The following is a 27,999-nucleotide window of genomic DNA, read 5'->3' on the forward strand; positions in this document are numbered from 1 at the left end:
CGGCACGTGACTACTACGCGGGGGGGGGGGGGGGGAATTCAAGAGCCGGAAGTCCTGCGGGCGGAAGTCCTCCAGGGCTGGGCTTCAGGGAGGGCGTGTCATTCCCGGGTGCCCCGTTCGTGACGCCACTGCTACGTCGTAGTCCAGGTGAGCGAGTAACGCCACGACGGGGCGGGGGGACACCACGTGGGCGCCCAGGAACTGGCTCAGCGCCGGCTGCTTCCGGGCGGCGGGGCGCTGCGCTGTTGCCATGACAACGGCTCAGTGACGGCCCGTGCCGAGACGCCCCCCCCCCTCATTCCCCCCGCGCGGCCCGGCCTGGCCCGGCCCCGCCCGGCCTCTCCCCCCCCCCCCCCGGGTCCGGCCGGGCTGGGCTGACGCGCGCTCCCGCAGGCCGGGCATGGCGGCGCGCTGGCTGCAGCTGTGGCGAGGCTACGGGCGGCTCCTGGCGCGGCGGCCCTGGACCGTGCAGATCACCACGGCCGGTAAGGGGGGCGGGCCCGCTCCACGTGCGTGTCCCCGCCCCGCGTGCGTGCCCCGGCGGGGGCGGGGCGCAGAGCTCGGCTCTTCCCTTCCCTTCCCTTCCCGGGGCTGCGAGTCCCACGAGGTCCCCCCCCAGTCTGTGATTTGCGGGGCAGGGGCGGCTGCCCCCCCCCCCCCCCGCCCGGAGCTGGTGCTGCCCAGACACCTGCGCCTGCCTCGGCCCCTGCCCTGCGGGAGGCGCTTGGGCTGCCCCGGCTCCCGCGCCTGCTGGCGAGAACCGGGCCCTCGGCTCCCCTCCTGCTGCTCAGGTCCGGGCGGGTGGGCGCGGGGGCAGGGGCTAGTGCAGATTCGTCCTGGCAACTGCCTCGGGTGGTCAATGCCAGCAGTGTCTGGAGAGGCCCAAGGGGTCGAACCCGCCTGGGGGGGAGGGGTGCAGGAGCCACCAGCGGGTGGGAGGCGCGATGGGGCTCCGGGTGTGAGCACGGGCCGAGGTGCCTGGTGCTGCCCAGCCCCAGATTTAGACCTAAGGTTCCTGGGTGCCACGTCTGGTCTGACACCCCTGCCCCGCCCCGCCCCGCCCCAAGAAGCCGGCAGCCGCAGAGGGCTCGGGGAGGGCTGAGAGGACCAGGACCCATGGGGCTCAGAGGAGGCATAGGGGGGACGCCCCACCAGCCAGGCTGGTGCCAGCTGCTCTCCAGCCCGCCCTGGGCTCCCCTACATAAGTGCCTCGCGTCTGCCCAGGGAGCTGCTGGACCTTCCTGTCGCTGGGTCGGGGCCTGTGCGGGGCAGAACAGCCCTGCCCTGCTGCAGGATGTTATGCCGCTGACTTTTGCCCAGAGCCCTCGCAGGCGGGGAGATGGCAGCGGCCCAGGGGGAGCTCTGGGCTCAGCACGGGGCTGTCGCAGGCTGGCCGGGGGACCCCTTCCTCCACTGGGACCAGGAACGCAGGGCAGCCCCTCTGTCAGTGTGTCTGCAGTGGCCACGTGATGGGCCCGTGCCCCACGGTGGCTGAGTTACACCCAGGTGACCTCTGCAAGCTGTGGACGGTTGGGCTGAGCCCAGCCCCATGCACAGGTGGGTGTAGGTTTCCAAGGAGTTTTCCTGCCCCTGGACTAGCCAGCACAGGGAGCGGGGCCACCCGCGACCCCGCACGCCTAGGGGCCTGTCCCGTACACCTGGGCAGGGAGCCCCGCTGCTGGGCTCTGCCCTCACACATGAAGCCGTGTGCTGGGCAGAGCATGGCACATGTGTCCATGGGCACCTCCTGTGGGTGGGGCCTGCTGATGGCTCTCAGCACCCACGCTCAGCACCCTGCCGGACCAATTTAATCTCCCTAAAAGGGTTGTCGCCTTGCCACTTGCCCGGAAGGTGGAATAAATCGCGGTGCTGGCACAGGGCCAGGTGTGCCAGCCCAATCACGCAAATGTCTCCACCAGCCTCAAGGACACACTGCCTCCTCCCAGGCCCCCCCTCCCCCACACTGCTATCAGCTCATTCGCCCCCCAGGAGGCAGAGCCCTGGGGAGAGCAGCTGGCCTCAGGTGCCCAGGTCCCATCCCCAGAGCTGGCTGGAGCTGGGGCCAGGCCTATGGGGTCAGAGGCAGGTGGCTGCGCTCTCTGTGGCCAAGGGGAAGGCAGTGCCTGGCAGCAGAGGTGAGCATGCGGCCTGTGGGGTTGCTGTAGTGCACCAACCACCTTTGGTGCATGCCACCAGCCTGGATGCACTCCCTGCCCCACTGCATGGAGCAGGCGTGGGCTCGTGAAAGCGCATTGTGCACATGCCAGCTCCTTCCCTGTGAGCCCCCACTGCAACCAGGAGTGCCCTGCCCTGAGGAACACTCCTGCTGCCAGGCAAAGCTGTTCAGCCTTGGCCTCAGGCAGGTCTGGCAGTGGCCTGGCTGTGTGGGTCCCAGGTGCAGTGGTTATGCAGGACTCGAGCAGAGCTGCAGGCACTCGCTGTGGCAGTTGTGTCCTAATCCCCCCGGCCTGGGCCGGACAGTGCCTCTCATCTGGCCTCAGGTTGTGGAGCTGCTCGTAACTGCCCTGTTCACCAGGTCACCTTGCCCTCCTGGGGCCCGTCCCCCAAGACCTGGGCTGCTGCTGCCAGCCATCTCTTGGGTCAGGCCATGGGATGATGTCAGTGTGTCTCTTGGGGCACAGGAATCTCAGGATCCTGGGTGTGGCTGGAGGGGGCTTGGGCATTGCCTAGCCCCACTGCTGCCCAGAGACAGGCCACAATGCTCCTGACCCAGTGCAGGCAGTTGCCCACGCAACTTTGATCTGGCCCTGGCAAGGAGCCTGCAGAGCCCTGGGCAGCTGGTCTTGTTGGCCCGTGGCTCTGACGTGAGGGAGACCTGGCCCTCTACACACTGGGTGCCAGCAGGGCAGAGAAGCCCCTGCACCTGTCCCCGATCACGTGGGGCAGCTCTGCCAGCCACAGGGGCAAGTTCTGCAGGAGGAGGCTGCACTGCAGAAACTCTCCTGCCTCTGCAGAGCATCTGGCTCTCGGAAGCAGGCGTCTGTACCTGGGACCTCACTGGCTTTGTGCTGTGGGCTGTGAAGGCTTCTGCTGGGAGGGAGGCATGCAGTGGGGCTTCCCTGCCAGGGGCTGTCCCTTCTGCCTCAGGTTGCTGGGCTGGCCTGGGGCAGGTCTGATGTGCAGGTGGCTGGTGGCGCCGTCTCTTCCCTTCGTGGACAGCCCTGGCTGCATGGGAGCTGCCTGCCCCATAGGCTGCTTCTGCCATGGACACGCAGAGGGTGTGGATACCATGTAAGCCTTGGCCCCCTGCCCCCATCAGCTGCCATGTCACCTAAGCCAGGCCTGGCTTACAGTGCGGCACTCTCTCCCTTGCAGTTTCCTGGGACCCTGGTGAAGGCACGGTAGAGCTGCTGGCTCTCCCTTGTCCTGCATGAGCCCTAGGCTGTGGCACTTGTTCTGTGGCCACCCAGGTCCTGTCCTAGCCAATGTGGGCACAGAGCGCTGCCAGTCTTGTGAGCTTGTAGCACCAGGTGCACCCAGAGAAGGGCTGTCCAAGACCCCTCGCTGTCACCCTAGGGGACTGGTCCCATCTTACCTGCTAGGTGCTGTGGGGCTGGTGGGCAGGGAGATGCCTGGATATGAGGGCTTGGGGGGAGCTAGTAGGTGGCAGCTAACCCAGGGGCTACAGCAGGGACCAGCAGAGCTGTGCCAGGCAATCACGGTGGGCACTGAACATGTGCCAGCACACTGCCAGTGTCCTCTGGTGACCTGGTCCAGCCTGCGCCCAGGGCAGGCATCTCAGTCCCTGCGTCCTGCAGCAGCAGGACCAGCAGGCCAGGGAGGAGGTGTAGGGGTGCTTCAATGTGGGTAAGGTAACTAGTAGGGTGAAAGTGCTAGACTTTAGGAAAGCTGATCTCATTGCACTCAGGTGATTAGTCAAGGAAGCACTGCAGAGTAGGAGTTTTGATGGGATGGGTGCCCAAGAAGGGTGGCTGTGCCTAAAGGAAACGATCCTTTGGGCACAAAGCAAGACGATCCCTGAGCGAGGCAAAAGAGGGAAAGGGGCCAGGAGGCTTCCATGGCTGACCAGAGAAATCCAGGGCAGCCTAAGGGCCAAAAGGGGAGCACATAAAAAGTGGAAACAGGGTGAGATCACTAAAGATGAATATACCTCCTCTGCTCATGCTTGTAGGGAGGCAGTTAGGCGGGCCAAAGCTACCATGGAGCTGAGGATGGCAACCCAAGTAAAGGACAACAAGAAATTGTTTTTTAGATATATTGGGAGTAAAAGGAAGGCCCAGGGAGGAATAGGACCGCTGCTAAATGGGCAGAAACAATTGGTGACAGATAGGGGGGACAAGGCTGAACTCCTCAACGAGTTCTTTGCCTCAGTGTTCCTAAGCGAGGGGCACGACAGGTCTCTCACTGGGGTTGTGGAGAGGCAGCAGCAAGGCGCCAGACTTCCATGCGTAGATCCTGAGGTGGTGCAGAGTCACTTGGAAGAACTGGATGCCTTTAAGTCGGCAGGCCCGGATGGGCTCCATCCGAGGGTGCTGAAGGCACTGGCCGACGTCATTGCAGAGCCACTGGTGGGAATATTCGAATGCTCGTGGCGCACGGGCCAAGTCCCGGAGGACTGGAAAAGGGCTAACGTGGTCCCCATTTTCAAAAAGGGGAGGAAGGAGGACCCGGGCAACTATAGGCCGGTCAGTCTCACCTCCATCCTTGGTAAAGTATTTGAAAAAATTATCAAGGCTCACATTTGTGAGAGCCCGGCAGGACAAATTATGCTGAGGGGAAACCAGCATGGGTTTGTGGCGGGCAGATCGTGCCTGACCAACCTAGTCTCTTTCTATGACCAGGTTACAAAATGCCTGGACACAGGAGGAGGGGTGGATGTCGTATACTTAGACTTCAGGAAGGCCTTCCTTACGGTATCCCACCCCATACTGGTGAACAAGTTAAAAGGCTGTGATGTGGATGACTGCACAGTCCGGTGGGTGGCGAATTGGCTAGAGGGTCGCACCCAAAGAGTCGTGGTAGATGGGCCGGTCTCGACCTGGAAGGGTGTGGGCCGTGGGGTCCCGCAGGGTTCGGTCCTTGGACCGATACTCTTTAATGTCTTCATCAGCGACTTGGACATGGGAGTGAAATGTACTCTGTCCAAGTTTGCAGATGACACAAAGCTATGGGGAGAAGTGGACATGCCGGAGGGCAGGGAACAGCTGCAAGCAGACTTGGATAGGTTGCACAAGTGGGCAGAAAACAACAGGATGCAGTTCAACAAGGAGAAATGCAAAGTGCTGCACCTAGGGAGGAAAAATGTCCAGCACACCTACAGCCTAGGGAATGACCTGCTGGGTGGCACAGAGGTGGAAAGGGATCTTGGAGTCCTAGTGGACTCCAAGATGAACATGAGCCGGCAGTGTGACGAAGCCATCAGAAAAGCCAATGGCACTTTATCGTGCATCAGCAGATGCATGACAAACAGGTCCAGGGAGGTGATACTTCCCCTCTATAGGGCGTTGGTCAGACCGCAGTTGGAGTACTGCGTGCAATTCTGGGCGCCACACTTCAAGAAGGATGCGGATAACCTGGAGAGGGTACAGCGAAGGGCAACTCGTATGGTCAAGGGCCTGCAGACCAAGCTCTACGAGGAGAGACTAGAGAAACTGGACCTTTTCAGCCTCCGCAAGAGAAGGTTGAGAGGCGACCTTGTAGCTGCCTATAAGTTCATCACGGGGGCACAGAAGGGAATTGGTGAGGATTTATTCACCAAGGCGCCCCCGGGGGTTACAAGAAACAATGGCCACAAGCTAGTAGAGAGCAGATTTAGACTGGACATAAGGAAGAACTTCTTCACAGTTCGAGTGGCCAAGGTCTGGAACGGGCTCCCAAGGGAGGTGGTGCTCTCCCTACCCTGGGGGTCTTGAAGAGGAGGTTAGATGAGTATCTAGCTGGGGTCATCTAGACCCAGCACTCTTTCCTGCCTATGCAGGGGGTCGGACTTGATGATCTATTGAGGTCCCTTCCGACCCTAACATCTATGAATCTATGAATGTGTGTCTCGGGTGGGGAGCGGAACAGCTGGGGAAGGCAGTGTGGGGAGCAGCCCATGGCTGTCGCCATGACCTTGTGGCTATGCTAGTGCGAGCAGCCGTGGTGTTCCTGGTGAGGGCAATTTGCAAATGGACAGTGGATGATGATCTAATCGCGGCTGCGTGCACCGCAGACACCATGGCCTACTTAAACTTGGGCTCTTTCCAGGCCCGAGGCCAGAATGAGAAGCAGCCGCGGCTCTGCCAGGCGGTGCCCTGAGCCAAGTGGGCCCCACACACCTGGGCAGACCTCCCCCCGCCCCGGAAGCTGGGGAGTGTGACCTGCCCCCGCCTGCTGTACCTGGGATGCCTACCCCAAGACTTAGCACCCAATGAAACAAGCCTTGGCGATCCCCATGCCCTGGCTGTGACCTGGGCACAGCCAGGAGGGCAGCAGGAGCATCCCTCCTTGTCCCACCAGCCGCCCACTGGGCACTGCAGCACTAGGAGTAGAGCCCCTGCAGCCCCAGGCTGCCTCGCATCCCTCATTCACAGGCTGCAGCTTGGCCTGTTGCTCTTGGCAGCGGCTATGCTGGCTACTGTTCTGCCCCAAGTTGGGGTTGCCCCACAAAGCAGCCTGTGGCCAAAGATGCCATGCTGAGATGGGCTGGCTCTGTGCATGGGGGCCAGGCCCACAGTTCTCCTGCCCCATGGGTGTAGCCCCCAACCTTCCCACTGCCACTGAGCCCATGCTTCAGCCCCTCCCCCCTGCCCTGTGTCCATCGCACAGGGAAATCAATCAGGGCTAATGGCCTCGTCGCCTGGGCAATCCCTGTGCAGGGGGCGGGGGGTTGGCACTGGCCCAAGTGTGAGCGAGCGGTGAAGTCACCGCGGCGCGGGACATCCATCTCCACGCAGGGGACGCGGGCGCCTCCTGGCACTGGCCCCGCGTGTCCGTCACGCCTGGCAGGCAGCCCCATCTGCCTGCATGCCCTTGCCATGAATGAGGCAGGCACGGCTGCAGCGTTCTCAATGAGTGTGGGATGCAGCCTGCTCATGGCCTCAGGAGCACTGCCATGGCCCGTGACAACCTGTGGCTGAGTGCCTCCACAGGCCTGCACGTCCCCTTACCCCATGGGTGGTCATGCTGGGGAAGCCTCCTGCCTTCCCTGGCTAGTGCTGGCCATAGCCTGAGCAACTTCCATGGTAAGCAGCCCCTCGCCCCCAATCCATTCCTCCTTCTCCACTTCCTGCAGCTGCCGCCTGTGTCCTGCATGGGAGGCTCGCACAGGCCCTGCCGTGCCTGCGCCCTTTGCTCTTGCTCCAGTGTCCAGCTCCCCAGAGCTTTGTTCCCTGCTCCCCATAGGATGAGGCTCTGGGGAGTGCCTTGGGCCTGCACTGCTCCCTCAGAAGCTGGGGGTGGGCAGTAGCCCATCCTGGTGCCTTGTTGGGCCCCTGCAGCCCAGACACCTGGGTTCCATTGCTGGCTCCTCCACATTGACTTGTGGCTGTTCCAGCTCCTGGTGCTCAGTTCCCCCCTCCCATCCTGGGCACAGGGCTGCTCCTCCTGTGACAAAGCTGGGGGCGGGGTGGGAGGCAGGCTACAGGTGTCCCCTACCAGTTGGTGCCCAGGGCTAGTCCCCTGCTCACCCTGCCCTTGCCACTGCTTACTACCCTCAGAGGCCTGGGGAAGCAGCTAAGGACTTCCCACCCGCTTCCCTGGGGGTCCCCGGGCTCATAGGCCAGCTTCTTTAGTGGCTTCTTTGCTATTGCGGCCACAATCAACAGACAAGTGGTGACCCCACTCCTGCCAACAGGCACCAACTCCTGTCAGGGCGTAGGGCTGGGTAGCACCAGCTCTGGAAAAGGCAGGCAGTGCAGGCACCAGCAGCAGCAGTGACCTCTCTGAGTCAAGTTTCTAAAGCCAAACAGCAACCGACCTGGACTACACCAGTGCCAGCTCAGCCTGTACTAGCACCAGCACCAGCATGTGACATCAGCAGCTGCTGGCACAGGAATGCTGCACTGGCAGCTGCTGGCACCTGGCTGGGCCTAGTCCTATGGCTCCTGGCTGTCTTGGTGAGGGCCCAACCAGGCCCCAGTGGGCCCAGCTCCCTAACTCCCTTCTGGCCTGGTGAGGACCCACTGGGCCTGACTCCAGTTTCGGCTCTCCTGGGCTCAGCTTGGCAAGGGTGTAGCCAGGCCTCCCTGGGCCCAGCCCCCTGGTACCTCTCCGACCTGGTGAGGCACCTTGCAGGGCTGCTGGAGCACAGTGTGATACTGTCGAGGGCACAGACCCCTGAGCAGCTCAGCCTGCTGGCACCCAGCTCAGCCTCTTCTGCTGGACTCAGGAAAGGCTCCACTATCCCCTATGCAACCCATGGCAGCTGAATGGTGACCAAGGACTCCTGACTGCTGGGTCCAGGGAAAGACTGATTTAGGCTGTGCTGCAGCACTGGATTGGGGTCTAAGGGGTTAGACAGTCTCTGGGCATGGAAGATGTCCACTGCTCTCGCAAGTGGCCAGGTGCTGGCAGGGCTGACCCAGCTGCAGGTCTGGCCTGGGTCCCTGCCTGTGGGCCCCACCAGCTGGTCTCCCAGGTGCTAAGTCACGCTGTGCCAGTGACACTGGTTTCACCTGCTTTGGTTGTCTGGTGCTGCCATGGTCTGGCCCAGCCTGGCAGTTCCCTGGAGGAGGCAAGTGGGCACAGCCCTGTCTCAGCACTGTGTCCCTGCTCTGCCCAGGGGCCCTGATGGGCGTTGGAGATGTGGTCTCTCAGCAGCTGGTAGAGCAGAAAGGCCTGAGGAGGCACAGTGGCCGCAGGACCCTGAGGATGATGGCAATCGGCTTCTGCTTTGTGGTGAGTGCCCAGCCCGGCCTCATGGTGCAACCCTGTGCAGAGCTGTGGCCAGAGACCCCACCAGGGCTTCGGGACCAGGGCCTCTGGCACGGGCTCTGCCAGGCTTGAGGGGGGTGAGGGGGACAGGCAAAGTCTCCAGGGCTGGGGAGGAGCTCTTGCTGCCCACTGGCATGGGCCACTGACATATCTCCTGCAGCTGGCCCCTGTGCCAGGCACTGAGCAGAGAGAGGCCTGTGCAAGAAGCCTGCTCCCTGCTGTGCCACTTGGACACCTAGCAGCCTTGTTCCCCAGGGCTGGAACAGCTCCCAGCTTTCTTCTGGGAGCCTGGACCAGCCAGCCACCTCCATGAGCAATGCTAGCCCCTGTGGGTGCCCCAGTCCCCACCCCACTCCCTGCTCCTGCCAGGCAGCAGCTCCGGTGTGAGCTTGGCTCTTTCTGGCTCCCAGCTGCTCCCACTTCACCCTGCTGCCCTGGGGCTCTGCACCGGGAGCTGCCTGCCTGCCCCATCTTGCTGTGGCGCTCCCCAGCTCGCTGCCTTTGCAGTGGTGAGTGGCTGGGAGCAGTGCTAGCCAGGCAGCCTCTGTCCCCCTTCCTGCTCCCAAGACCCCCCATCCCCAGGACAGTGTCCCCCTGCAGACAGGCGTATGGGGCAGGCAGCACCTGTGGGACCCAGCTGGGTGGCCGGGGCAGGGCCACATTGCCAGGGCACAGAGCATGCCAGAGCCACCAGCCACAACTAGAGGAGCCAGGGACCAGGGTACCCAGCTCACAGCTTACAAGCTATATCCCTTCACCAGGGCCCTGCCATGGGGCAGGACAGGAACCAGCTGGAGGGAGTGTGTGGGGGGGTACCCTCTGGCTGCCCCCAGGGACCTTCCTGCTGCAGAGGCTGCTTGCCCTGGCTGTGCCCATGGCAGGGCCTGGCAGTCCATCCACAGGCCCTGGCTGTAGTACCAGGAGCTATGAGTGCAGACAGAAATGCACGGCCCAAGCTGGTGCCCTCCCCTGCCCCTTGGCAATGGTGCAGAGCCCTCTGACCCCCAGCTCCCCACAGGGCCCTGTGGTGGGAGGCTGGTACAAGCTGTTGGATCGGCTTGTCCTTGGCACCACGAAGACAGCGGCCGTGAAGAAGATGGTGCTGGACCAGGTGGGTGCTGCCTTCATGGGGAGAGGCAGGGCTGGTGTGCATGGAGCAGAGGTGGGCATTGCTGTGACTCGTGTGTGCAGGTGCCAGGTGTCCTCTGGGCTTGGGCAGGGCCCAGCCTCAGTCCCCCACTGTGAGCCTCACAGTCCCCCTGGCACTGGGGGCATCAGTTCCCTGTGGTTCAAATGCTCAGCACAGCAGGTCCTGCACTCCCTTCTACTCTGGCCAAGTCCTTGGGGCTGTGCTGGGGGCAGGGGGCTGGACCCAGCCCTTTTCCATTCAGCCCCACAGGTGCTGAGGCTGGGTGGCCGCAGTGCCCTGCCCGTCCTTGTCCTCTGTAGGGGCAGCCCAAGCGCTGTGGGGCCATTCCCTGCCCTTGGCAATGCACGCCCTGTCCCCACAGAGTGCAGGGAGGACCCCAGTGGGAGTAAGGGGGAGGCTCAGCAGGGGCAGCCCTTGGTCCCACAGGAGCAGGTGCTGGACGCTGGTCCCATGGGTGAGGGTGCATCAGGCACTGCTGTTGAACTGCCTCTCCCAAAACCACTTCTGTGATGGCTCAGGCCTCAGGGCCCCCAAAACCAGTGCAAGCAACTCTGCTAGGGCTGATGAGCCACATGTGCTTAGCCTGAGGCAGCCTGGACCCATCCCCTCACTCCCCCCACTGCAGTGCTCCACGGATCCCCATTACCCGTCTGCAGGGGGTGGGGCCAGGGCACAGGGATGCTCTGGGCCAGCCCTGCCCTGTGGCACTCACCCACTTCCTCCACAGGCTGGCTTCGCCCCGATCTTCCTCGGCAGCTTCCTTGCCGTCGCCGGTGCGGTCAACAGTCTGTCTGCAAAAGAGAACTGGGAAAAGATCCAGCGAGTGAGTCCCTGGGGCTGTGCTGGGGGCAAAGGGCTGGGCCCAGCCCCTTTTCATTCAGTCCCACAGGTGCTGAGGCAGAGTGGCCGCAGTGCCCTGTCCATCCCTGTCCTCTGTAGAGGCAGCCTGACCACTGCAGGGTCTTTCCCTGACCTTGGCAATGCGGACTAGGAGGCCCCGTCCCCATAGTGCAGGGAAGGCCCCAGTGGGGGTAATGGGGAGGCTCAGCAGGGGCATCCCTTGGCCCCATAGCAGCAGGGACAGGTACTGGGCATTGGTCCCATGGGTGAGGGTGCGCCAGGCACTGCTATTGGCTGCCTCTGCCAAAGCCATTAGTGTGATGGCTCAGGCCTCCAGGTCTCCCAAAACCAACGCAAGCGGCTGAGTCAGTGAGTCTGGGTGTGATTCACGGCGGGAACAGGTGACCCTGGTGTGAGTCATAGGGCCAACAGTGTCTGTCCTTCCTGGCATGGCGGGAGAGTGGGTCTCCCTGCCTGCGCCCTACAGCCCAGCACCCCCCAGTGGAGTGGACTGCCCCCAACCTGCCCTGCCAGGACAGCATCCCCCCTTGGCTGCTGCAGCAGGCAGGCAATGGACATCAGCGCCCTGGCTGGCTGCAGGCTAGCGAGCACAGCTGCCCAGGGCACTTGTCCACTGAGAGCTGTGGGCAGAGTCCCCATGTCCCCAGGGGGGCCTGCCACTCCTACAGGCACTCGTTGGCAGAGTGGGGGAGCTGAGGTCCTGCCTGCTGCACAGAGCAGCCAAACCTGCAGGCAGATGGCCTGCCTCGCATAGGGGTTGCAGGGCCAGGGCGGTCCATCTTTACCCTCTGCCCTGGGGCATGACCCTCTGGGGCTGGGCTGTGCTGGGCTGGACAGGGGACTTCAGGGCAGGGCATCCCCCGCACCCAGGTCTAATCATGGCCCCCAGGTGCCAGGTACTTGGGAATGACCCGTTCCTGCCCATGGCTCTTACACCCCCATCCAGAATCCAGACCTGGGTACCGAGAGCTGGGGGCTTGGCCCACACAGCACAGGGGGTGGGGAGCGCTTTGCTTGCCACAGGCTGTGTGGCAGCTGCAGCCACATCTTAAGCAGCCATTCATTGGGGGCCATAGCAGGAGCCCTCATCCCCCACATGACCTCTGCAGGCCCCTGGCCTTGGGCCCAAGGGGGGCAGGGCTTGCCCAAGGGGCCACGTGAGCACTGACCAGCCCTTCTCTGCCTGCAGGACTATGCTGATACCCTTGTCACCAACTACTATGTAAGTGCCTGGGGGAGGGGAGGGGGGTTGCGCCCAGGTGATCATGGAACAAGTGCTTAGATCTGCACAGCAGGAGACTGAAAGCTGTGCCCCCACTGATGCACGCTGGTTTCCAGTGGGCTGGCAGTGCACCCCCTGCGCTGTCACATGCAAGGCCCAGCCCACCTTGGGGCTCATGCTTAGGCAGCCAGAACTCCCCACCCGCCCTGGCCCCCAGTGGGCCTCCTGCCCACTGCCCCTATCACTGGACTCCCAGCAGAAGCTTGCAGTGGGCTTTACCCAAATCCGGTGGGGGGTCCAGGGAGGTGGGGTAGGAGCCAGTGCTGGGGTGGGGGAAATGGGCAGGAGGGGAAGGGTATGTGGCGGCAGCCCTGCCCTGCCCCAGGTAGGGTGAAGGCCTCTGTACTCCTCACCCGCTATGCCTGTCTCCCAGATCTGGCCGGCAGTGCAGGTTGCCAACTTCTACTTCATCCCCCTGAACTACAGGTATGAGCAGGTCACACTGCACCCTCCCCCTGCTGGTCCAGCACCCTCCTAGCCCAGGTGCCTTCCCCTTCCTGCACCCCCTGGCCCTGTCCAGGCCTCCAGGCAGAACAACCCCCACACATCCAGCTCCCCTACCCAGCCCAAAGACCCCAGCATGCCTTGTACCCCGTGCAAGTCCCCCCACAACTGCCCCTCCTTCTACTGGCCCAGCACTTCCCAGTTGCCCCTGTGCCCCTGGCCTCCGGCACTATGACCCTGTCATAGTGCTGTTGCTCCTTGGACCCCCCAAACCATGCCCCAAGCCCTGTGCTCTAGCCTACATGGGGGGAGGGTGGTGTCCTGGCACCTACTGTACCCCCTCCTGCCCCTGCCCCAGGGAGATGTTACATCCTGAGAGTGGGGGTGGCTTGGGCTTGTCCCACTGGGAGCCTGGACTGTTGCCTGGGCTGGGGAGAGGGACCCTGACCCTTGGAACATCAGGGCAGGAGTCTGGACCCTTCCCCACCAGCTCCCCTCCCTGCATGGGCTGGCTTCCCCAGGACCCCAGTTTGCTGATCTGACACAGGACTGCCCTACTCTGACCTCTTGGTCCCTCTTGTCTGCCCTCAGGCTAGCCGTGGTGCAGTGCGTTGCCATCATCTGGAACTCCTACCTCTCCTGGAAGGCGAACCAGCCATGAGCCCCCAACACATCCCACATGGCTGCCCATGCTTCTCCGGTGACCCCATGGCCTGGGTCCCGCTCCCTCTCCCACCATGCTGTGCTGGTCCTCAGGGGTCGTCCACAGCATGGAAGGGGCTGGGAGCCCCATCGCAGGTCCACCCCAGCCAGACTCATCAAAGAGGCAGCACAGGGCCCAAGGTGTGGCACCACGACTGCCCCAGCACAGGCCTGGCCCCAGCCCTGACTGAGCCCAAATCATGCTGTGGAGGGAGCTGTGCTGCCCCACCCGCCCCTCCATCCCTCTATGCAGGGCTATGCTGAGACAGCCCCACTGGGGACAATAAAATGTGGTGGATGAGTGCTGGGTTCCTGTCCCTGTGTCCACCCTGGGAGTGTCATGAACCGTATGCAGAACCTGCAGTGAAGGGGCTGGGTGCTGCCAAGGCTTTTGGAGACCTGGTCCCCTTCAGCTCCAGGCACCATGCACAGGGGGACACGGCGGGTCCAAGCAGGTGTCCCACTCCCTGTTCCAGCTGACATGGCACTGCAAGACAGGGCTCAGGGCATCGCAGCTGGGGCGCGGGTGGCCGTGGGAGTCCCTTCTTCCGTGCCTGCTGCGGACCACTGGGCGGGTGTCCAGCACCGCACCCCGCGCAGCCCCAGTCGTGGGGGGGGACAGGGGGGCACCCAGGCCAGGCGTGGGGTGGAGCTGTGCTGGCCGGGGTGGGGCCGGGCCGAGAGGGGATGGGGGGTGGTGGAGGCCGCGCTTCGCACACTTCAGCACCGCGGACAGCGGAGAGCGCCGGGGCCGGGGCGGGGCGGGGCGGGGTCAGTACGGAGGGGTGCAGGGGCCTACGGGGGCATCTCCTCGAGGCCGCCGCCCCCGGGCGCTGCCCTTCCTGCGCCCCCGGGGCCCCGACAGCCACGTGGAACGGCTCATAGGGCGCAGGGCAAAGCCTGCCCCTGCGCCCGGGGAGGGGGTCCCCGGCGGCAGCGCCCGGCCACGCCCGGCCGGACCCCGGGCTCCCGCCACCGCTCGACTCCGCGGCCGTCCCGCACTGACGTCAACGGGAGCTCCCGGCGCTATAAAAGCCTCCCGCCCGTCGCCGCCCCGCGCCGCGCCGCATCCCCGCCGCCGGCCGGACCCGCTCCGCGCTCCAGGTCTCCAGGTAGGGTCGGCCGGAGCGGCGCGGGAGGGGCGGGCTGGGCTGCGGCTCCCGGGGCAGCGGCACCGAGTCCCGGCGCCCGGCGGGGAGCTTGCGGGGCTGGGCGCCCCGGCGGGAGGCGGGGGGCGAGAGTCAGCCACTCGGTGTCCCGTGCCCTGCGCCCGCCGGGCAACTTCAGGTGGGGCCTGGGGCCGCCGCTCCGGGAAGCTGCCCGCCACCCGCCTGCTGCGCCTAACGCCGCCGTGTCCGCAGGTCCCGGCCGTCCCCAGCATGAGGCAGGCACTGCTGGCGCTGCTGTTGCCGTCGCTGCTGCTGCTGCTGGCGCTGCTGCCCCCCGACGGCGCTGCCCATGGGGACTCGGGCCGGGAGCGGGAGCCGGGGCCAGGGCCAGGGCCAGGGCCTGGGCGGACGCGGCGCGAGGAGCCGCCGCTCTCCATCGACCTGACCTTCCACCTGCTGCGGCACATGTTGCGCCTGGCGCGGACGCAGAGCCAGCGCGCCCAGGCCGAGCAGAACCGCCTGGTCCTCGACGCCGTCGGCAAGTAGCGGCGCCGCCCGGCCTACAGGGCCCACGCACAGCGAGGGGACGTGCCCGCCGCCCGCAGCGTCCCGGGAGCGGGGCCCGCGCCCCTTGCCTCCCCCGCGCCGGGGCCGGGGCTGGGCTGGAGCCGCGGAGACGCCGCGATTTTCTAATAAAACGTGTTGGAAACCCCCCGTGTCTGGAAGTCTGCGTGGGGTGGGCGCAGTGCTGGGGCCGGGCCGTGGGGGCGAGGATTAGGCGGCGCGGGACGAGGAGCCGCGGTCCGAGTACGACCCCCCGCCGGGCAGCAGCGCGGGCGGGGCCTGGACTTTGCGCGGCTCGGGTGTGTCACTGCCTTCCCTGCCTCTGCCGCGCCGCGCTGCTCCTCACTGGACGGGAAGGGGTTAAGCGGGCACCGCAGCGCCCCGCAACTGGCGGGGGGGGGACAAGAGGGACTGAGGCCGCAGGGGCTCCCCCCCGTCCCAGGCTGCGTGAGTCACCGCGTGCGGGGCAGGCGGGGGCAGCGGCGGGGGCAGGCGGGCGCTAATTGCGGGCAGCGCCCGCGCTCGGGGCTGTTTGCTCAGCGCGCGGCGGTAATTGTCTGCGGAGGCGGCCGGGAGCAGCCGGGCTGCGTGCGGGGTGGGCCGGGGCGGAGCGGGGCGGCCCAACCCATCCCAGCGGTCCGGGAGGAGGGAGCGGCGGGCGGGCAGGACGCGGGGGAGGGTCTCCCTCGCGGGAGCCAGGGGCGGCCGCCTGCTCCCGTCGGGCTTGGTCCCGCGGCTGCGCGAGTAGGCCCCAGGGGGCGGGAAGCTGGGCATCTTTTGTACAATCCCGGGCCCGGCTGGGGGCTGCCCAGGGTGAGCTGACTGGGGTCCAGCAGTTCCCTGCAGCCCGGAGGGCGGACGTTGGGGCACATCTGTGCAGCAGCAGCACCCAGGCGGGGCGACCTCCCGGACCCTCGAGACCCCGTGCGCGTTCCTGGTGGGCGGGAGAGCCCCCGGAAGCCGGTGGGAAGGAGGCTTTTGCTGGGGTCCCGCCTGGCCCCGGGCTGCTCCACAGACTCATTCACGCTCCGGAGGCCGTAAGCGAGGGCTGCCGGAGCAGCCCACGGACCGGGAAGGCTGGTGGGGAACGCGCTGCAGCCGGGAGCGTGACTCGGAAGGGTCTCTACGACCGGACAGCTCCCAAGGGGCAGCCCAACGGGGTGAAGTTCAGTGCTGAAAGGTGCAGAGGCTGCGCGTCAGGAAGAAGCAGCACAACCACAAACACAAGCCGGGGACAGGCTGGTTGGCAGCACCATGGAGAAGATCCACAAAGTCTCAGAAAGCCTAGTGCAGGGGAGCTGGCAGGGACCTGCGGGGTCACCTCTAGTCCAGCCCCGGGCTGAGGCAGGCTCAGGCCCAGTCCCGTCCAAACCAGCCCAAACAAACCCCATGTCCAACATCGGAGCCACACAACACAGTCACCTCTGACAGCCCCAGGCATCACCCCTGCCCCCAGGAAAAGCAGGGGGGGGGGAAACCGCAGCCACCAATGTCCTGCTGCTACCACAGGGTTCAGAGACACTGAAGAGACCCCAGGCACAAACTATACCCCCTGCTAGAGGGGAAAGTGAAACTCCCAATCAGGGAGGGGGGGCGGGGGGGGGGGTCCTTCCTGACCCCAAATGCAGTGTCAGCCTAACCCCGAAAGCAGAGCAGAAGGGCAAGCTCCTCTGAGTTTAAGTCCCAGCAGGATCATTGGCACAGCCCAACCACGGTCCCCAGCCTGGGCTGCAGCCATCACCCAGAGCTCCTGAAGGAGGCTTAAAAAAAACCCTGATATACATAGCAGAAAAGGAGGGCAGGGGCAAACAGCACAGCCCAGAAGCTTGGGAAATGCCACAGTAGAGCACAGGCATGCTACAGCTAGATAATCCCTGCCCAGTGGCTGTTTAGCCTCTCTCAGTACTTCCAGTGAGGGAGACTCCACAACTTCCCTGACATCTATTCCACAGCCTCCCTGCTCTGATGGGGAAGAAGTGTTACTGGATCTCCAGCCTAAATCTGCTTTGCTGCAACTTCCAGCCGTTGCTCCGCATCCTCCTCTCTGCAGCAAGAGAAGAGGGGCTTTTCCTCTTCTTTCTGGCAGCCCTTTGGGGATTTGCAGGCTACTGTCATGGCCCCTCTTAGGCACTTTTTCTGCAAGCTAAACCTGCCCAGATCCTCCAGCCTCTCCTCATATGACTTGCCTTCCAAGCCCTGAATCATGTCTTGCTGCCACTGGACCCTCTCTAACATCTCCACATCTTTTTTGTGGCAATGTGGAGCCCAGAACTGCACACAGCATCCAGATAAAACCTGACCATGCCAAACAGAGGCATTATCACCTCCCGTGTCTTGCACCTGATGTTTCTGTTGCTGGAGCCCAAACTGCATTGGCCTTTTGTGCATCTGCATCACACTGCAGACTCCTATTGAGTCTGTGATCTACCAGGACTCCCCAATCCTTTTTCACAGTGCTGCTATCTAGCCAGGGGTCCCCCATTTTGTATCTGTGCTTTTGATTATTCCTCCTGTAAGACACACAAAATGTAGGGAGCATGCAAAAACTAAATGTACTGTCATGTTGTGCTGCAACATGTTTTGGTTTCATATTTGCTGCATGTATTGTTCTGTGCAATAGTGCGCTTTAGTTTGACCCTTGTCTATTTTGCTGTAATATTGCATCTGTCCTTCCATAGACAGCGAGGGTTGGAAGGGACCTCAGGAGGTCACATCTAGGCCAACCCCCGCTCAAAGCAGAACCAGCCCCAACTAGATCATCCCAGCCAGGGCTTTATCAACCCCCCTCCATTCCCTGCCTGATACCTTGATTGTTGATCTGGAGGAAGCATGCTGCCTGGACAGTAGGCAGGAAAGCCCCCACCTGTGTGGCATTTGTTTTAGGACCCCCTCTTCCGCCGCTGTGTGTTGAGACCAGAAAACCTGGTCTCCCTCATACAGCCTGCAAATCAGAGGATACCTGAAACCTGGCCTCGTTGGCCAGGGTCTGCAGTGTTCGTTTAGATTAATTGGTTGGGAGGCCTGAAAGCAAGACTGGGAAAGCTAGGGTGATGTCATGCCAGGTACATGGGAAGGACAGTTAGCTAAAAGGGGGCTGGAGCTGGGAGCTAGGAGAAAGGACCCCAGAGAGGTGCCCCAGCCAGAGGAGCCAAGGTGGAAGGGGAAACACAGCCAGGCATTGCCACTGGTAGGCCTGGCTCCTGAGCTTTTTGCAGATCTTCTCTGTCCCAGCAGAGCTGTGCGATCAGGACTAGGTATTTGGGGGTACGCTATGCTGACTGCAACCACAGCCACTCCGCATCCCCAGCCACCACATGGAAGTGGAGGTTTGCATCCTACAGCCTTGCACCACAGAATGACCAATGCTCACTAGCAATGCCCCGTCACAGCAAACCCCAGGAGCAGCTCCTAAGACTCTCCAGTGTGGGCCCCCCTCTCCAACCTGTTGCTGAGTGGCAGGGATGGGGGGGGTGCAGGCCCCTAGAAATAACCTTTTGAGCAAGCCCCAAGTCCCAGACTGCCTGGGCACAGGTGGAATCTCTCCAAAGATGTGCAAACCAGAGACAACACTTTGCAATTGACAGTGTTTCAAATTGCATTTTGGGTTTTCTTTGCCTTTACCTGCTGTGATTAATCTGATCTTTGCATTTACACAGACCCCCTTCTTGCAAGCAATGTATGGGTGAGACCCCCTGTTCAATTCAGTGATCCCAGGTTTCTGTGAGAGAAACTTATTGGGTCCCCTGAAATTTGAACCCTGGCCTTGTTGCTGCCGCCTGGTGCCTGGTGGAAAAGTTACTCTCCCGAGCTGCAGCACCTTGTATTGGTCCATACTCAACTTCATCCTGTTGCTCCAGCCCAGCTTCACAACCTGTCGAGATCCTTCTGAATTGCGCTCGTCTGCTCCAGCATACTCGCAATCCTTCCTAGTTTCACGTCATCTGCAAACTTGCTCCCAAAGCTGCCTATGCCAGCATCCAAATCATTCATAAACGCATTGAATAGCACTGGGCCCAGGACAGACCCTTGTGAGAATCCACTCAAACCTCCTGCTGCCCTGACATGGACCCACTCATAAGTACTTTGCTTGTGGCTATTGAGCCAGTTATCTGTCTACCCTGGAGTACTTCTGTCCAGCCCATGTGTCTCCAATTTTGTTTACAAGAAGGCCATGTGGGGCCTTGTCAGAAGTCTTGCAGATCCAGATCCCCTCTATCCACAGCATTCCCCATATCCACCCAAGTCATTACTTTGTCAAAGAAAGAGATCAAGTTTGTTTGACACTATTTGTTTTTCATTAATCCATGTTGGCTCCTTGTGATCAGCCTTTCCTCCTCCAGATGTTTGCAAATGGCCTCCCTTAGGATCTGCTCCACTAGCTTCCCAGGTATGGAGGTGAGACTACCCAGTCTGCCATTCCCCAGGTCCTTCTTTTCTAAAGAGGAGCACTGCACCAGCCCTCTGGTACCTGGCCCATCTCCCACAACTGCATGACGATCATTGCCAAGGGCTCTGCGCTCTCCTCTACCTTCAGGACCCTGGGATGAAGCTTCTGTAGCCCTACTGACTTGAGTTTATTCAGACCCATCAAAAGCTCTCTGAAGCTCTTTCTTGTTATCTCCTCCCTCCCCTTGTCCCCCTTCTCCTTATCATCCTTATGAGGTGTTTGGCAATAGCGTCATGTTTTTGTGAAGACTGCAGCAAAGGAGTTGTTGAGTAGCTCCACTTTCTTGCATCTACTGTTAGAGGTCCCCCCGGCTCGATCCAGGGGAACGGGAGCTTCCGTGGTCCTTCTCTTCTGGCCAACAGACTTACAGGTTAAAGAAGCTCTGCTCGTCTTTAACCCCCCTTCACCAGGCGCAGCTTTTTCTGTATCTTTGCCTTCCTGATCTTGGCCCTGCCAATTCCTGCAACTTCTTCGTCTCTGATTCCAGGCAGGGAGCTGCGGAGGTCTCAGCAATCCTAGCCCTGCCCAAGCTTCTAGCCCCGCCCCCCCCACAACACTAGGATCCCCCCCGCACCTGCGGGCAGCACCCCCCAGGTCTGCACACGGGTGTTCACACATGTGTTTAATAAATGAACAGGCGACCGCGCCAACTCCAAGGTTCATGAACTATAAAAAAAGTGTGGGGAGGGATGGAGGAGCAGGAGGGGGCAGTAGTGAGCAGGGTAGGGTCCATGGCTGGTGATGCCAGGTCTGGGTTCACGCTCATGGGTTGGCAGCTCCACAACCCCTGTCCTGCTGCAACATGCTCAGTGCTGGCCTGGTGGGGAGAAGGAGACTCAATGCCCAGCGCTGCACCCCCACACCTGACCTTTGTTCCACACCCCCCCATAGTTGCACCCTGCTGCAGCCCCCACATTGGCACTGGGCCCCTGTTGCCATGGGGTGGCCATGCAGGGTGCCTCTGTAATGAAGCTGGGGGCTCCTGTTGTTTTAAGGGAGTAGCTGCACGAGAGCCGCCCCCAGGTTGGGGAGGACTGAGGATTGTGAGCAGGCTACAGGGGCCTGAGACTGCAGGTGCCTACTACAGGCCTCACTGCCCAGCACCAGGACAGCAGGGCAGAGCCAGGGCAGACAGCAGGACGCTGCTACAGCCTGGCCAGGGAAAGTGCAGGAAGCTGTTCTGGAGGGGATGGGCACAGTTAGGGAAGGAGCCAAGAGATACAAGCCTGGGTCCCTGAGGTGGGGGCAATGGAGCCATGAGCTCTGCCAGGAGAGGAGCTCCAGCCAGCCCAGGCTGGTGGGGACTGGGAGCCGTAGGCCACCAACCGAAAGCCAGAGCAGGGGGTGGCTGGCAGTGGTACGGCCACACAGACCAGGGTGCCAATTGCTTGAGTTTAACACTGCGCTCACAGTTTTGTTCTAGTTTCACCCTGAGGACCAGGGGAGCCTGTGGCAGTGGAAAGGTGGCCACAGGGATGCCTAAGGGCATGCCAGGTTTTGAGCCCTGCCAGGGGCACAGGCACAAGACAGAAGCAAGCTGAGCCTGAGAGAACCAGGGCCTGACCCTGAGCATGAGGCACAGGCAAGCTGCAGCCAAGAAGGCCAGGGCCTGACCCTGAGAGTAGGGCAACAGAAGTGGCCTGAGCCCAAGGGGGACAGGGCCTGAGCCCAGAGTGGGGCAACGCAACTGGCCAGCAGAGGCTGAGCGAGAGGCCAGACCAGTGCCAATGGGCCTAGGCCACCAGTCAGGCCAGAGCCAGAACCAGAGCCAGAGCAACCTGTAGGCTAAGGCTGGGAAGGCCCAAGCTGACACAGGGAGGTCAACAGAGATGGAGTGACATCTGCAAGGCCCAAGCATAGCCATGGAGGCTGCAGGAGGCCATTATTAAGGGCTCTAAGGCTTAAACAAGTGCCAGTTGGGCCATGGGTGGTGACCACCAGCTCACTGTGCCAGCCAGGCACCAGTAGGTGTACCAGGGTGCAAGAGATCCCTGCGGGGAGCTGAGCACCTGGAGCCAACATGCCGAGGCCCCCAAACTCCCAAGGAGTCAGTTGGATCGGTAGGGAACAGTGAGAGCACCCCAGGACTCGAGCAGCCTCTGGATCAATGTCCAGGGAGCATAGAGGCATGGCAGGCGAGACAAATGGGGCTGTTACAGAGAAGCAGGACGACAGCAGGATCAGGGTGGGTCAAAAGGATGTCATGTCCACCCCAGGGCTTGTCCTGCCACACCCCCAGCAGGGACCAGCTGGGAATGGGCCTTACCATGCCGGGAGCTTGCTGGCTTCTGCCTGGGTCCCGCATCTGGTGGGGGAGAGACAGGGTGAGGCAGAGGGGTAGAGACCCTGGCCTAGACTGTCCCCATCATGGCTGAACCATGGGGTGGGACCAGGCCTGGCAGGGAGCAGAGCTACCCCCAGGGGCTCCAGCTGGGGCTCCCCCTCCAAGCATAGGGCCCCTTGCCACATGGGCAGCACCTGCCCCCAGCCCTGAAGGCCAGTGCCTGCCTGGACCCCCAGCCCCAGGGCTGAGCCCTCCGCAGCCCATCAGGCAGGACCTGGGGTGAAAGCACCAGCCCAGCATACCCATGGCCCAGCATACCCATGGCCCACCCCAAGTTCTGCCTTTGCCCATCCCCAGCACACTGGGTGCTGCCCTTGCCCTAGCCCCTGCCACCTTCTGGCCCCTCTGGTCCATCCGATCCATCCAGTCGCTGCTCCTCACTTGCCACTTCACCACCATCCAGGCCCAAGGGCCCCTCAGCCTCGTCCTCGCCCACTGGGTCTGCAGGAGCAAGAGACTGTCACCCCAGAGCCAGGCCCTGTGTGGGCAGTGGATCCCTGCCCCAGCCCCTCCCCTTGCACAGTGGGCCAGGGGGCAGGGCTGGGGGACCCTGACGCTGTGGGAAACAGAGCTGGAGCTGAGGGGCAGATGCTCTGCCAGGATTACTCAGCCCCTCATGCACTTTCACTGCTCACAGCCCTGCAGCTCATCCCCCTTCCCTGGATACCCGCCCCCCCCCTCCCCGCAAGCCTGACACACTGGGGCCATGTAGGGTGCACTCACATGTGGGTGCACTCACACTGCCCCCCCAGACCTTTCAGATGGGTTCACCTGGTGGGGATGAGGTCTACCCCCCATGTCCCAGGTGATGTACCCCCTGCCCCGCATCACCTGTCTGGAAGTCGATGGTCCTGAGCATCTCAGCCACATGGTCCACATTGATGGAGAAGTGGTCCATGCTCTCATAGCCAGGCTCTGGGCGGCTGCTCAATGAAATCTTGGACATGTCCATGATCCTGCAAGGAGTCGGCACCTGGCCACTGAGTGCCGGCAAGTGCCAGCCCCACGGCCAGAGTCACCCTTGCCCACTCCCCCAGTCCCACGGCCGTGGACACCCCCTGCTGCCCCCCAATTCCAGGCCCACAGCCTGCCTGGCCCATTTGCACCATGGCAGCTGGGCCGAGAGCACGAGCAGCATGGGGGCTATGTGGGGGCGCTAGGCTGCGGCTGGGGTCAAGGCTAGGCCAGAGGTGCTGCAGTTGCCCCAGAACTGGGGTCTGTCTTGGTGAGTGGTGGGGCCCAGCTGCACTAGGTGGGAGACACTTTCCCACCCCTGCCCCACAGACACCCCCCACCGCGCCACCCCAGACTCACTTCTTGATCAACTCCTTGGATTGCTGTGGAGGAAGGACAGAGGGTGAGTGGGGCCCCACTGGCTCCCAGGGCCCCCCTGCTCCATTCACACCGGAGCCAGACAGCAACCCGGGGCCCCTCATGCCCAGGAGACAGCAGCTCCGGTCATGGCAGCTGGGCTGCAGCCTGGGGCAGGGGCTCAGCACCCCCACCCCTCCCCGGGGTGGACAGAACCCAGTGGCCCCAGCATGGTCCGGCCGCACACACCTGCAGGTAGACGGCCATCTGCGGCTCCTCCATGGACTGGATGGCTGACTCCACCAGCTTGGAGGAGGTCTCCAGATGGTCACCGTACTGGCGGATGAGCTCACGCACGCGCTGCACTTTCCCGTCCTGCTCCCGCCCCACAGCCTGCAGCAGCTCAGCCTTGCGCTCCTCCAGGACCCCGCACAACCCATCAAAGCGCTGACTCAGATGCTGCTTCTGCCGCCGGCTGTTGTCCTGCGGGGGAAGAGGGAGGCAGAGTGGGGGGCAGGCTGGGGGCACAGCCGGGCTGCACATCCTCCCTGCCACGCTGCAGGGCTGGGAGCCTGTGCGCCTGGGTTCTCTGCCTGTTCCGGGAGCCCCCGTTCCCTCTGCCCCACCCAGGACCCTGAAAGTGCCTGGATCCTGCACCCCCGAGTACCAACCTCGATGGCATGGCAGATCTCTTCCATCTGCGTGACAATGGCTTGGATTCGGTCATTCCCCGCCACCAGCATAGCGATACCATCGCTCAGTTCACTCTGCCATGCGGGCATAGTGTGGGGGTGAGCACTAGGCATGGCAGCAGGGGTTATAGACACAGTCCCCACAGGACACTTGCCAGGCAGGCACTGCACCTGGCCAGGACTGGGCCCCTGCAGGACCACCCACCCCCACCCTCTAGCAGGATAAGGCCCCACAGGAGCATCCATCCACCCCACCCTCTAGCAGGATCAGCCCCCGCAGAAGCACCCACTCCAGCCCTGTGCCTGGATCGGGCCCTGATGCAGCACCCAGCCCCCTCCCTCTGCCCAGAGCCTGCCAGGCCCCGGGGCTCCAGGCTGTGTGGGGACGAGGGGCCTTGGCAGGCGCAGGTGCCAGCACCTTCTGGCGCTTGTAGACAGCAGGCAGGGGCGCGACCTCGCAGTCTTTGTGGGCACCAAAGACCTTGCAGAGGGAGCAGGTGGGCACCTCGCAGCTCAGGCAGTAGATGTTGATGTGCTCCTCCTCGTGCTCCTCGCACATCAGCTGCGGCTCTGCTTTCGTGTGCAGTGGCCTGGGTGGGGGGCGGCACAGCGTGAGCTCCGCAGCGGCTGGGCTGGGCTGGGCCAGGGAAGTGGGGGCAGTGTCCCGTCCCGTTCCCCGCCCCGCCCGCAGCAGCACCTGGAGGACTCCTGCTTGTAGATGTCAATGATGTTCTCCACCAGCAGGTTCCGCTGCAGCCCGTAGACGCCGTGCCGGTCCAGCACCACCTCGTGCCGGCACGATGGGCACCGGAAACGCCCGCCTGATGACACCGTGCTGGAGCTCCGCGACTGCCACAGAGGATTTGAGGCCTGCAGGCACAGCCACGGAGTCACGGCAGCTGTGTGGACTTGGGGAACCTATGCTGCCTGTGCCTTGCCCCCCACCAGCTCCTGGCCCCGGCCGCAGCACCCCGCCCCAATCATGGGCCTGGCTGCCAGGGCGCAGCCTTGAGAGCAGTGGTGCTGGTTCTGTGGCCTCCAGCTGGCGTGGGGCAGCTGGGGCAGGGGCACCAGACTGCCAGGGGTAAAGCAGGCAGCAGTTCGGGTGCCCCCGGCCCGTGGAGCACAGTGCCCTGCTGCCACCAGCTTGCGAGCAAGGGAGCCAGGAGCTCTGCCTGCTCCAGCCACGGCCACAGGCCACAGCATGGACGGGCCCAGCAGTGCCCCAGCCTTCCCATGGATCCCCAGCCTGGCCTGCGTGTGGGGGGCAGCACCAGGGCCTGGAGCTGCTTGGGGCCATGGGCTGGGAGCCAGCCTGGCCTATAAATATCTAGCTGGTAAACACTGAGGAAGGGCAGGAGGAGCCCGAGCACAGAGGCCAGGACAAAGGGAGGCGGGCTCAGGCAGCACAGCACAGCCTGGCAGGACAGGCCTGGACTCCCAGCCTGGGCCCAGGCCCCCAGAACCCCTTGTTCCCTGGCGACCCCCAGACCCCAGCCCCTCACCTGAGAGAGCTGCCAGCTAGGGGCCAGCCTCCCAGTAATGGGGGCGGGGGGGCTACAAGCACAGTTCTGCTGCAGCGCCCACACACCCTGCAGACAGCCCCTCGGGGACGTGGCTGTGCCTCAGGCCACAGGGACCCGATATGTCCCCACCCCAATCCCAGCCCAGAGCCACAGGGGTGACACAGCATGGCCAGGTGTGACACCGAGTCAGCGCCGGGGGGGTGGGCCAGGCCCAGCCGTGGGGTCCACGTGTCCCCAACCCACACTGCCCCAGGCTCCCAGCAGGGCCATTGCCCTTGTAGCCCCGCCGGCGGGCACACCTGAAAGATGTCGTTGGCACACTTGCGGCACAGGTTGTGCTGGCAGGGCAGGATCACCACAGGCTTGGTGAACATCTCCAGGCAGATGGGACAGATGAGCTGCTTCTCCAGCGTGTCCATGCTCTGCCCGTCCCCCAGCATCGGCTTGAAGCCCACCGCAAAGTTCATCCCCACGGTTGCGTTGCCTGCCCCACTGCACCTCGGCCCCACTACCACCACTGGGCTGCCTGGCCTCGGCTGTCTGCCCCACTACTGCTGTCGGCCTGTCCTGCCGCCCCAGTACCTCAGTATGTCTGCCCTGCCCTTTCTGTCTGCCCCGGTACTGCCGCCGGCCTGTCCTGCCGTCCGGTTGCCCCAGTACCTCTCTGTCTGCCCTGTCCTGTCTGCCCCACTAGCTCCACCGGCAGTTCCTGCTCTCAGCTCGCTTGCCCCGTGCTCGGCCTGCCTGCTCTCTCCGTCCGTCCCGGAGCTGCCCCCAGCGCGTCTGGGGCTCCGCTGCCCGTCCCTGGCCTCTGCCCATCCCCGCAAGGGTGAGAGCAGGGGCTAATTTTAGCTGAGCTTTGTGCTGTGCAGCATCCCTGAAATTCCAGCTCCATTTTTATCCCTGGCTGCGGCTGCAGCTGTCAGTAGCGTCGAGTGACACTGAGTCACACACTCCCGGAGGGAGAGGGGCATGGGGCAGGCAGGCGCCTGTGCTGGGAGAGCCCATGGGACCCCCTACTTGCCCCCCAGCCCAGGGAAGAAGGGTGCTGAGGGCCTTACTAGCAGAGGCTGAGGGCTCCGCCAGGGGCAAGGGGGAATGTGGGGAAGGCCTGGGGGGGTGTCGTGGCCATCAGGGGATAGCCCAGGCCCCAACCCCATGCTCCTGGGTCGCGCTGCAACCTCTGCCACCAGGACAGAGCTACAGAGCTGGGACAAAGGCCCCAGCCCTATGTGCCCATGGAACACCACTGCTCTTGCCCCCAGCAGACAGCCACAGATGTGGCCCAGGGATGCAGGCCCCAGCCCACAGCCCAGCAAGGTCCACAGGCAGTGAGGGATAGCATGGCCATGGGAGCAAGGGGTACTGCTCTCTCCCTGGGGCCTGGGCTTGCTCTAAACAGGGAGCTCCAGCCAGCACACCGTGCTAGGCACATCCCAGGAGCTAGCATGCGATGCCTGGGGACACCACACCTGGGGACATGCCCAGACACCAGGCCACAGTCCTGCAATCACCCTGGGCCTCAGCAAGTGCCCCCTGTTTGGGCCTGGGCTTTGGGAGACAGGGAGCCAGTACATAACTTGGTCAGAGCCAGCACTGCCAGTCTGAAATCTAGCACAGGGTCCTCCCCCAGCACCAGGCCCTGGCCCCCGCACACCTGAGCCCCTCCAGGGAGCTGGGTGCAAGGAGGATGGCAGCTGGGAGAAGCTGGGGCTGAGTAAGGCCCCCTGGCCGCTGCAGCCACCCAGCAAACAGCAGTCCCTAAGCTTCTGTAAACCTGTGAAGCAGACACCAGGGACCTCCCCCATCTTTGCTGGAACCCGCTCGCTAGACCCTTGTTTCTGCTGGGGGCACAGCCCAGCCTAGTGCCCCCCCCCGGCCCCCATCCTGGCAGGGAGCCTCCAGCACTATATTTAGGTAGTGAGGCAGGGCCTGGGCTCCAGTGGTGGGTACAGCCCGTGCTGGGCGCAAGCCCGAGTGGCAGGACACTACCTGCCTTGAACAATTGCAGGTGGCACCAGGCCCAGCCCAGGCACCGAGCCCACAGGCAAATTTAGGTCCAAGCTCCAAGCTGCAGCACAGGTCTCTGCTGTGGGAAGCTTCCCACCAGTGCTGGCAGGGGCAGCCCCCACCCCCTACCCTAGTGTGGCGCAGCCACCTCGCACACAGCCCAGCCCATGGGCCCAGACACTTGCTCCCAGCACTGGCAGCACCACTGGGGGAGGCCAGAGCTGGGGCCTGGTGCCAGAGCCCACCCTAGCCATGATAAGTTCCCCACCCCCTGCCATGCTGTGAGGGGAAAGAGCAGCCAAGGAAGAAGAGGGCAGCCTGCAGCTCCACAGTTGACAGGACAAGGGCCACATCCTCTGGGAACCCTCTGTCTCCCCACTGAGTTAGGGAAGCACAGGGACCCACCAAGAGATAGCCATAGCTGCAGTGATGGGCCGCGATGCCTGATGCCCATGACTAAGACAGGGTGTGGGGCACAGGCTGGGTGAGTGGCAGCATGAGCAGCAGGGCTGAAGCAGACAACAGGACCCAGCACCAAGTGCAAGCAGCCCCCAGAGCAGGTGCAATGGACACGACCTGGGCTGAGGGCACTGGAGACCTGCTGACAGGGGGGCCAGGACACAGAGGCTGCAGCACGGGCAGGAGAAGCAGGGGGTACCCAG

At 63.2% G+C, this 27,999-nt stretch overlaps 3 protein-coding genes across 4 annotated transcripts; 2 read left to right on the forward strand and 1 right to left on the reverse strand.

Annotated features, from left to right (window-relative positions):
• Positions 1-49: 49 nt before the first annotated feature.
• MPV17 (mitochondrial inner membrane protein MPV17) lies at positions 50-13,635 on the forward strand. 2 transcript variants are annotated; one of them, XM_059727317.1, is made up of 8 exons: positions 50-147; positions 394-485; positions 8,744-8,859; positions 9,914-10,006; positions 10,773-10,868; positions 12,096-12,128; positions 12,562-12,614; positions 13,224-13,635. In XM_059727317.1, the coding sequence occupies exons 2-8, from the start codon at positions 401-403 to the stop codon at positions 13,291-13,293; spliced, it is 546 nt and encodes a 181-aa protein (XP_059583300.1). In that variant the 5' UTR covers positions 50-147; positions 394-400; the 3' UTR covers positions 13,294-13,635. The 2 variants fall into 2 exon arrangements, with proteins under 2 accessions (XP_059583300.1, XP_059583307.1); XM_059727324.1 differs by lacking the exon at positions 50-147 and having other exon boundaries at positions 227-485.
• Positions 13,636-14,701: 1,066 nt separating this feature from the next.
• Positions 14,702-15,155, forward strand: UCN (urocortin). Its single transcript, XM_006273603.2, has one exon. The coding sequence runs from the start codon at positions 14,714-14,716 to the stop codon at positions 14,987-14,989; it is 276 nt and encodes a 91-aa protein (XP_006273665.1). The 5' UTR covers positions 14,702-14,713; the 3' UTR covers positions 14,990-15,155.
• A 4,908-nt stretch (positions 15,156-20,063) lies between these two features.
• On the reverse strand, positions 20,064-27,925 carry TRIM54 (tripartite motif containing 54). Its single transcript, XM_059727330.1, has 10 exons — positions 25,627-27,925; positions 24,499-24,671; positions 24,220-24,391; positions 23,781-23,876; positions 23,359-23,592; positions 23,113-23,135; positions 22,630-22,754; positions 22,132-22,239; positions 21,721-21,759; positions 20,064-20,271 (listed from the first exon to the last, which is right to left on the reverse strand). Exons 1-10 carry the CDS (start codon positions 25,792-25,794, stop codon positions 20,261-20,263), a joined length of 1,149 nt encoding a protein of 382 aa, XP_059583313.1. The 5' UTR covers positions 25,795-27,925; the 3' UTR covers positions 20,064-20,260.
• Between the last annotated feature and the right edge of the window lie 74 nt (positions 27,926-27,999).

This window comes from Alligator mississippiensis, chromosome 1 (genome assembly GCF_030867095.1).
Source record: "Alligator mississippiensis isolate rAllMis1 chromosome 1, rAllMis1, whole genome shotgun sequence".
NCBI lineage: Eukaryota > Metazoa > Chordata > Crocodylia > Alligatoridae > Alligator > Alligator mississippiensis.

What these genes read in the sequence shown, in the direction of transcription:
- TRIM54 (XM_059727330.1), bottom strand. Translation starts at nt 25,794, where the DNA reads ATGAACTTTGCGGTGGGCTTCAAGCCGATGCTGGGGGACGGGCAGAGC. An exon ending in CTGTCTACAAGCGCCAGAAG is followed by an intron (nt 23,877 to 24,219) that starts GTGCTGGCACCT and finishes CCCGCATGGCAG; the next exon opens with AGTGAACTGAGCGATGGTAT. An exon ending in TCCAAGGAGTTGATCAAGAA is followed by an intron (nt 22,755 to 23,112) that starts GTGAGTCTGGGG and finishes GACTCCTTGCAG; the next exon opens with GATCATGGACATGTCCAAGA.
- UCN (XM_006273603.2), top strand. Translation starts at nt 14,714, where the DNA reads ATGAGGCAGGCACTGCTGGCGCTGCTGTTGCCGTCGCTGCTGCTGCTG.
- MPV17 (XM_059727317.1), top strand. Translation starts at nt 401, where the DNA reads ATGGCGGCGCGCTGGCTGCAGCTGTGGCGAGGCTACGGGCGGCTCCTG. An exon ending in CAATCGGCTTCTGCTTTGTG is followed by an intron (nt 8,860 to 9,913) that starts GTGAGTGCCCAG and finishes AGCTCCCCACAG; the next exon opens with GGCCCTGTGGTGGGAGGCTG. An exon ending in ACTGGGAAAAGATCCAGCGA is followed by an intron (nt 10,869 to 12,095) that starts GTGAGTCCCTGG and finishes CTCTGCCTGCAG; the next exon opens with GACTATGCTGATACCCTTGT.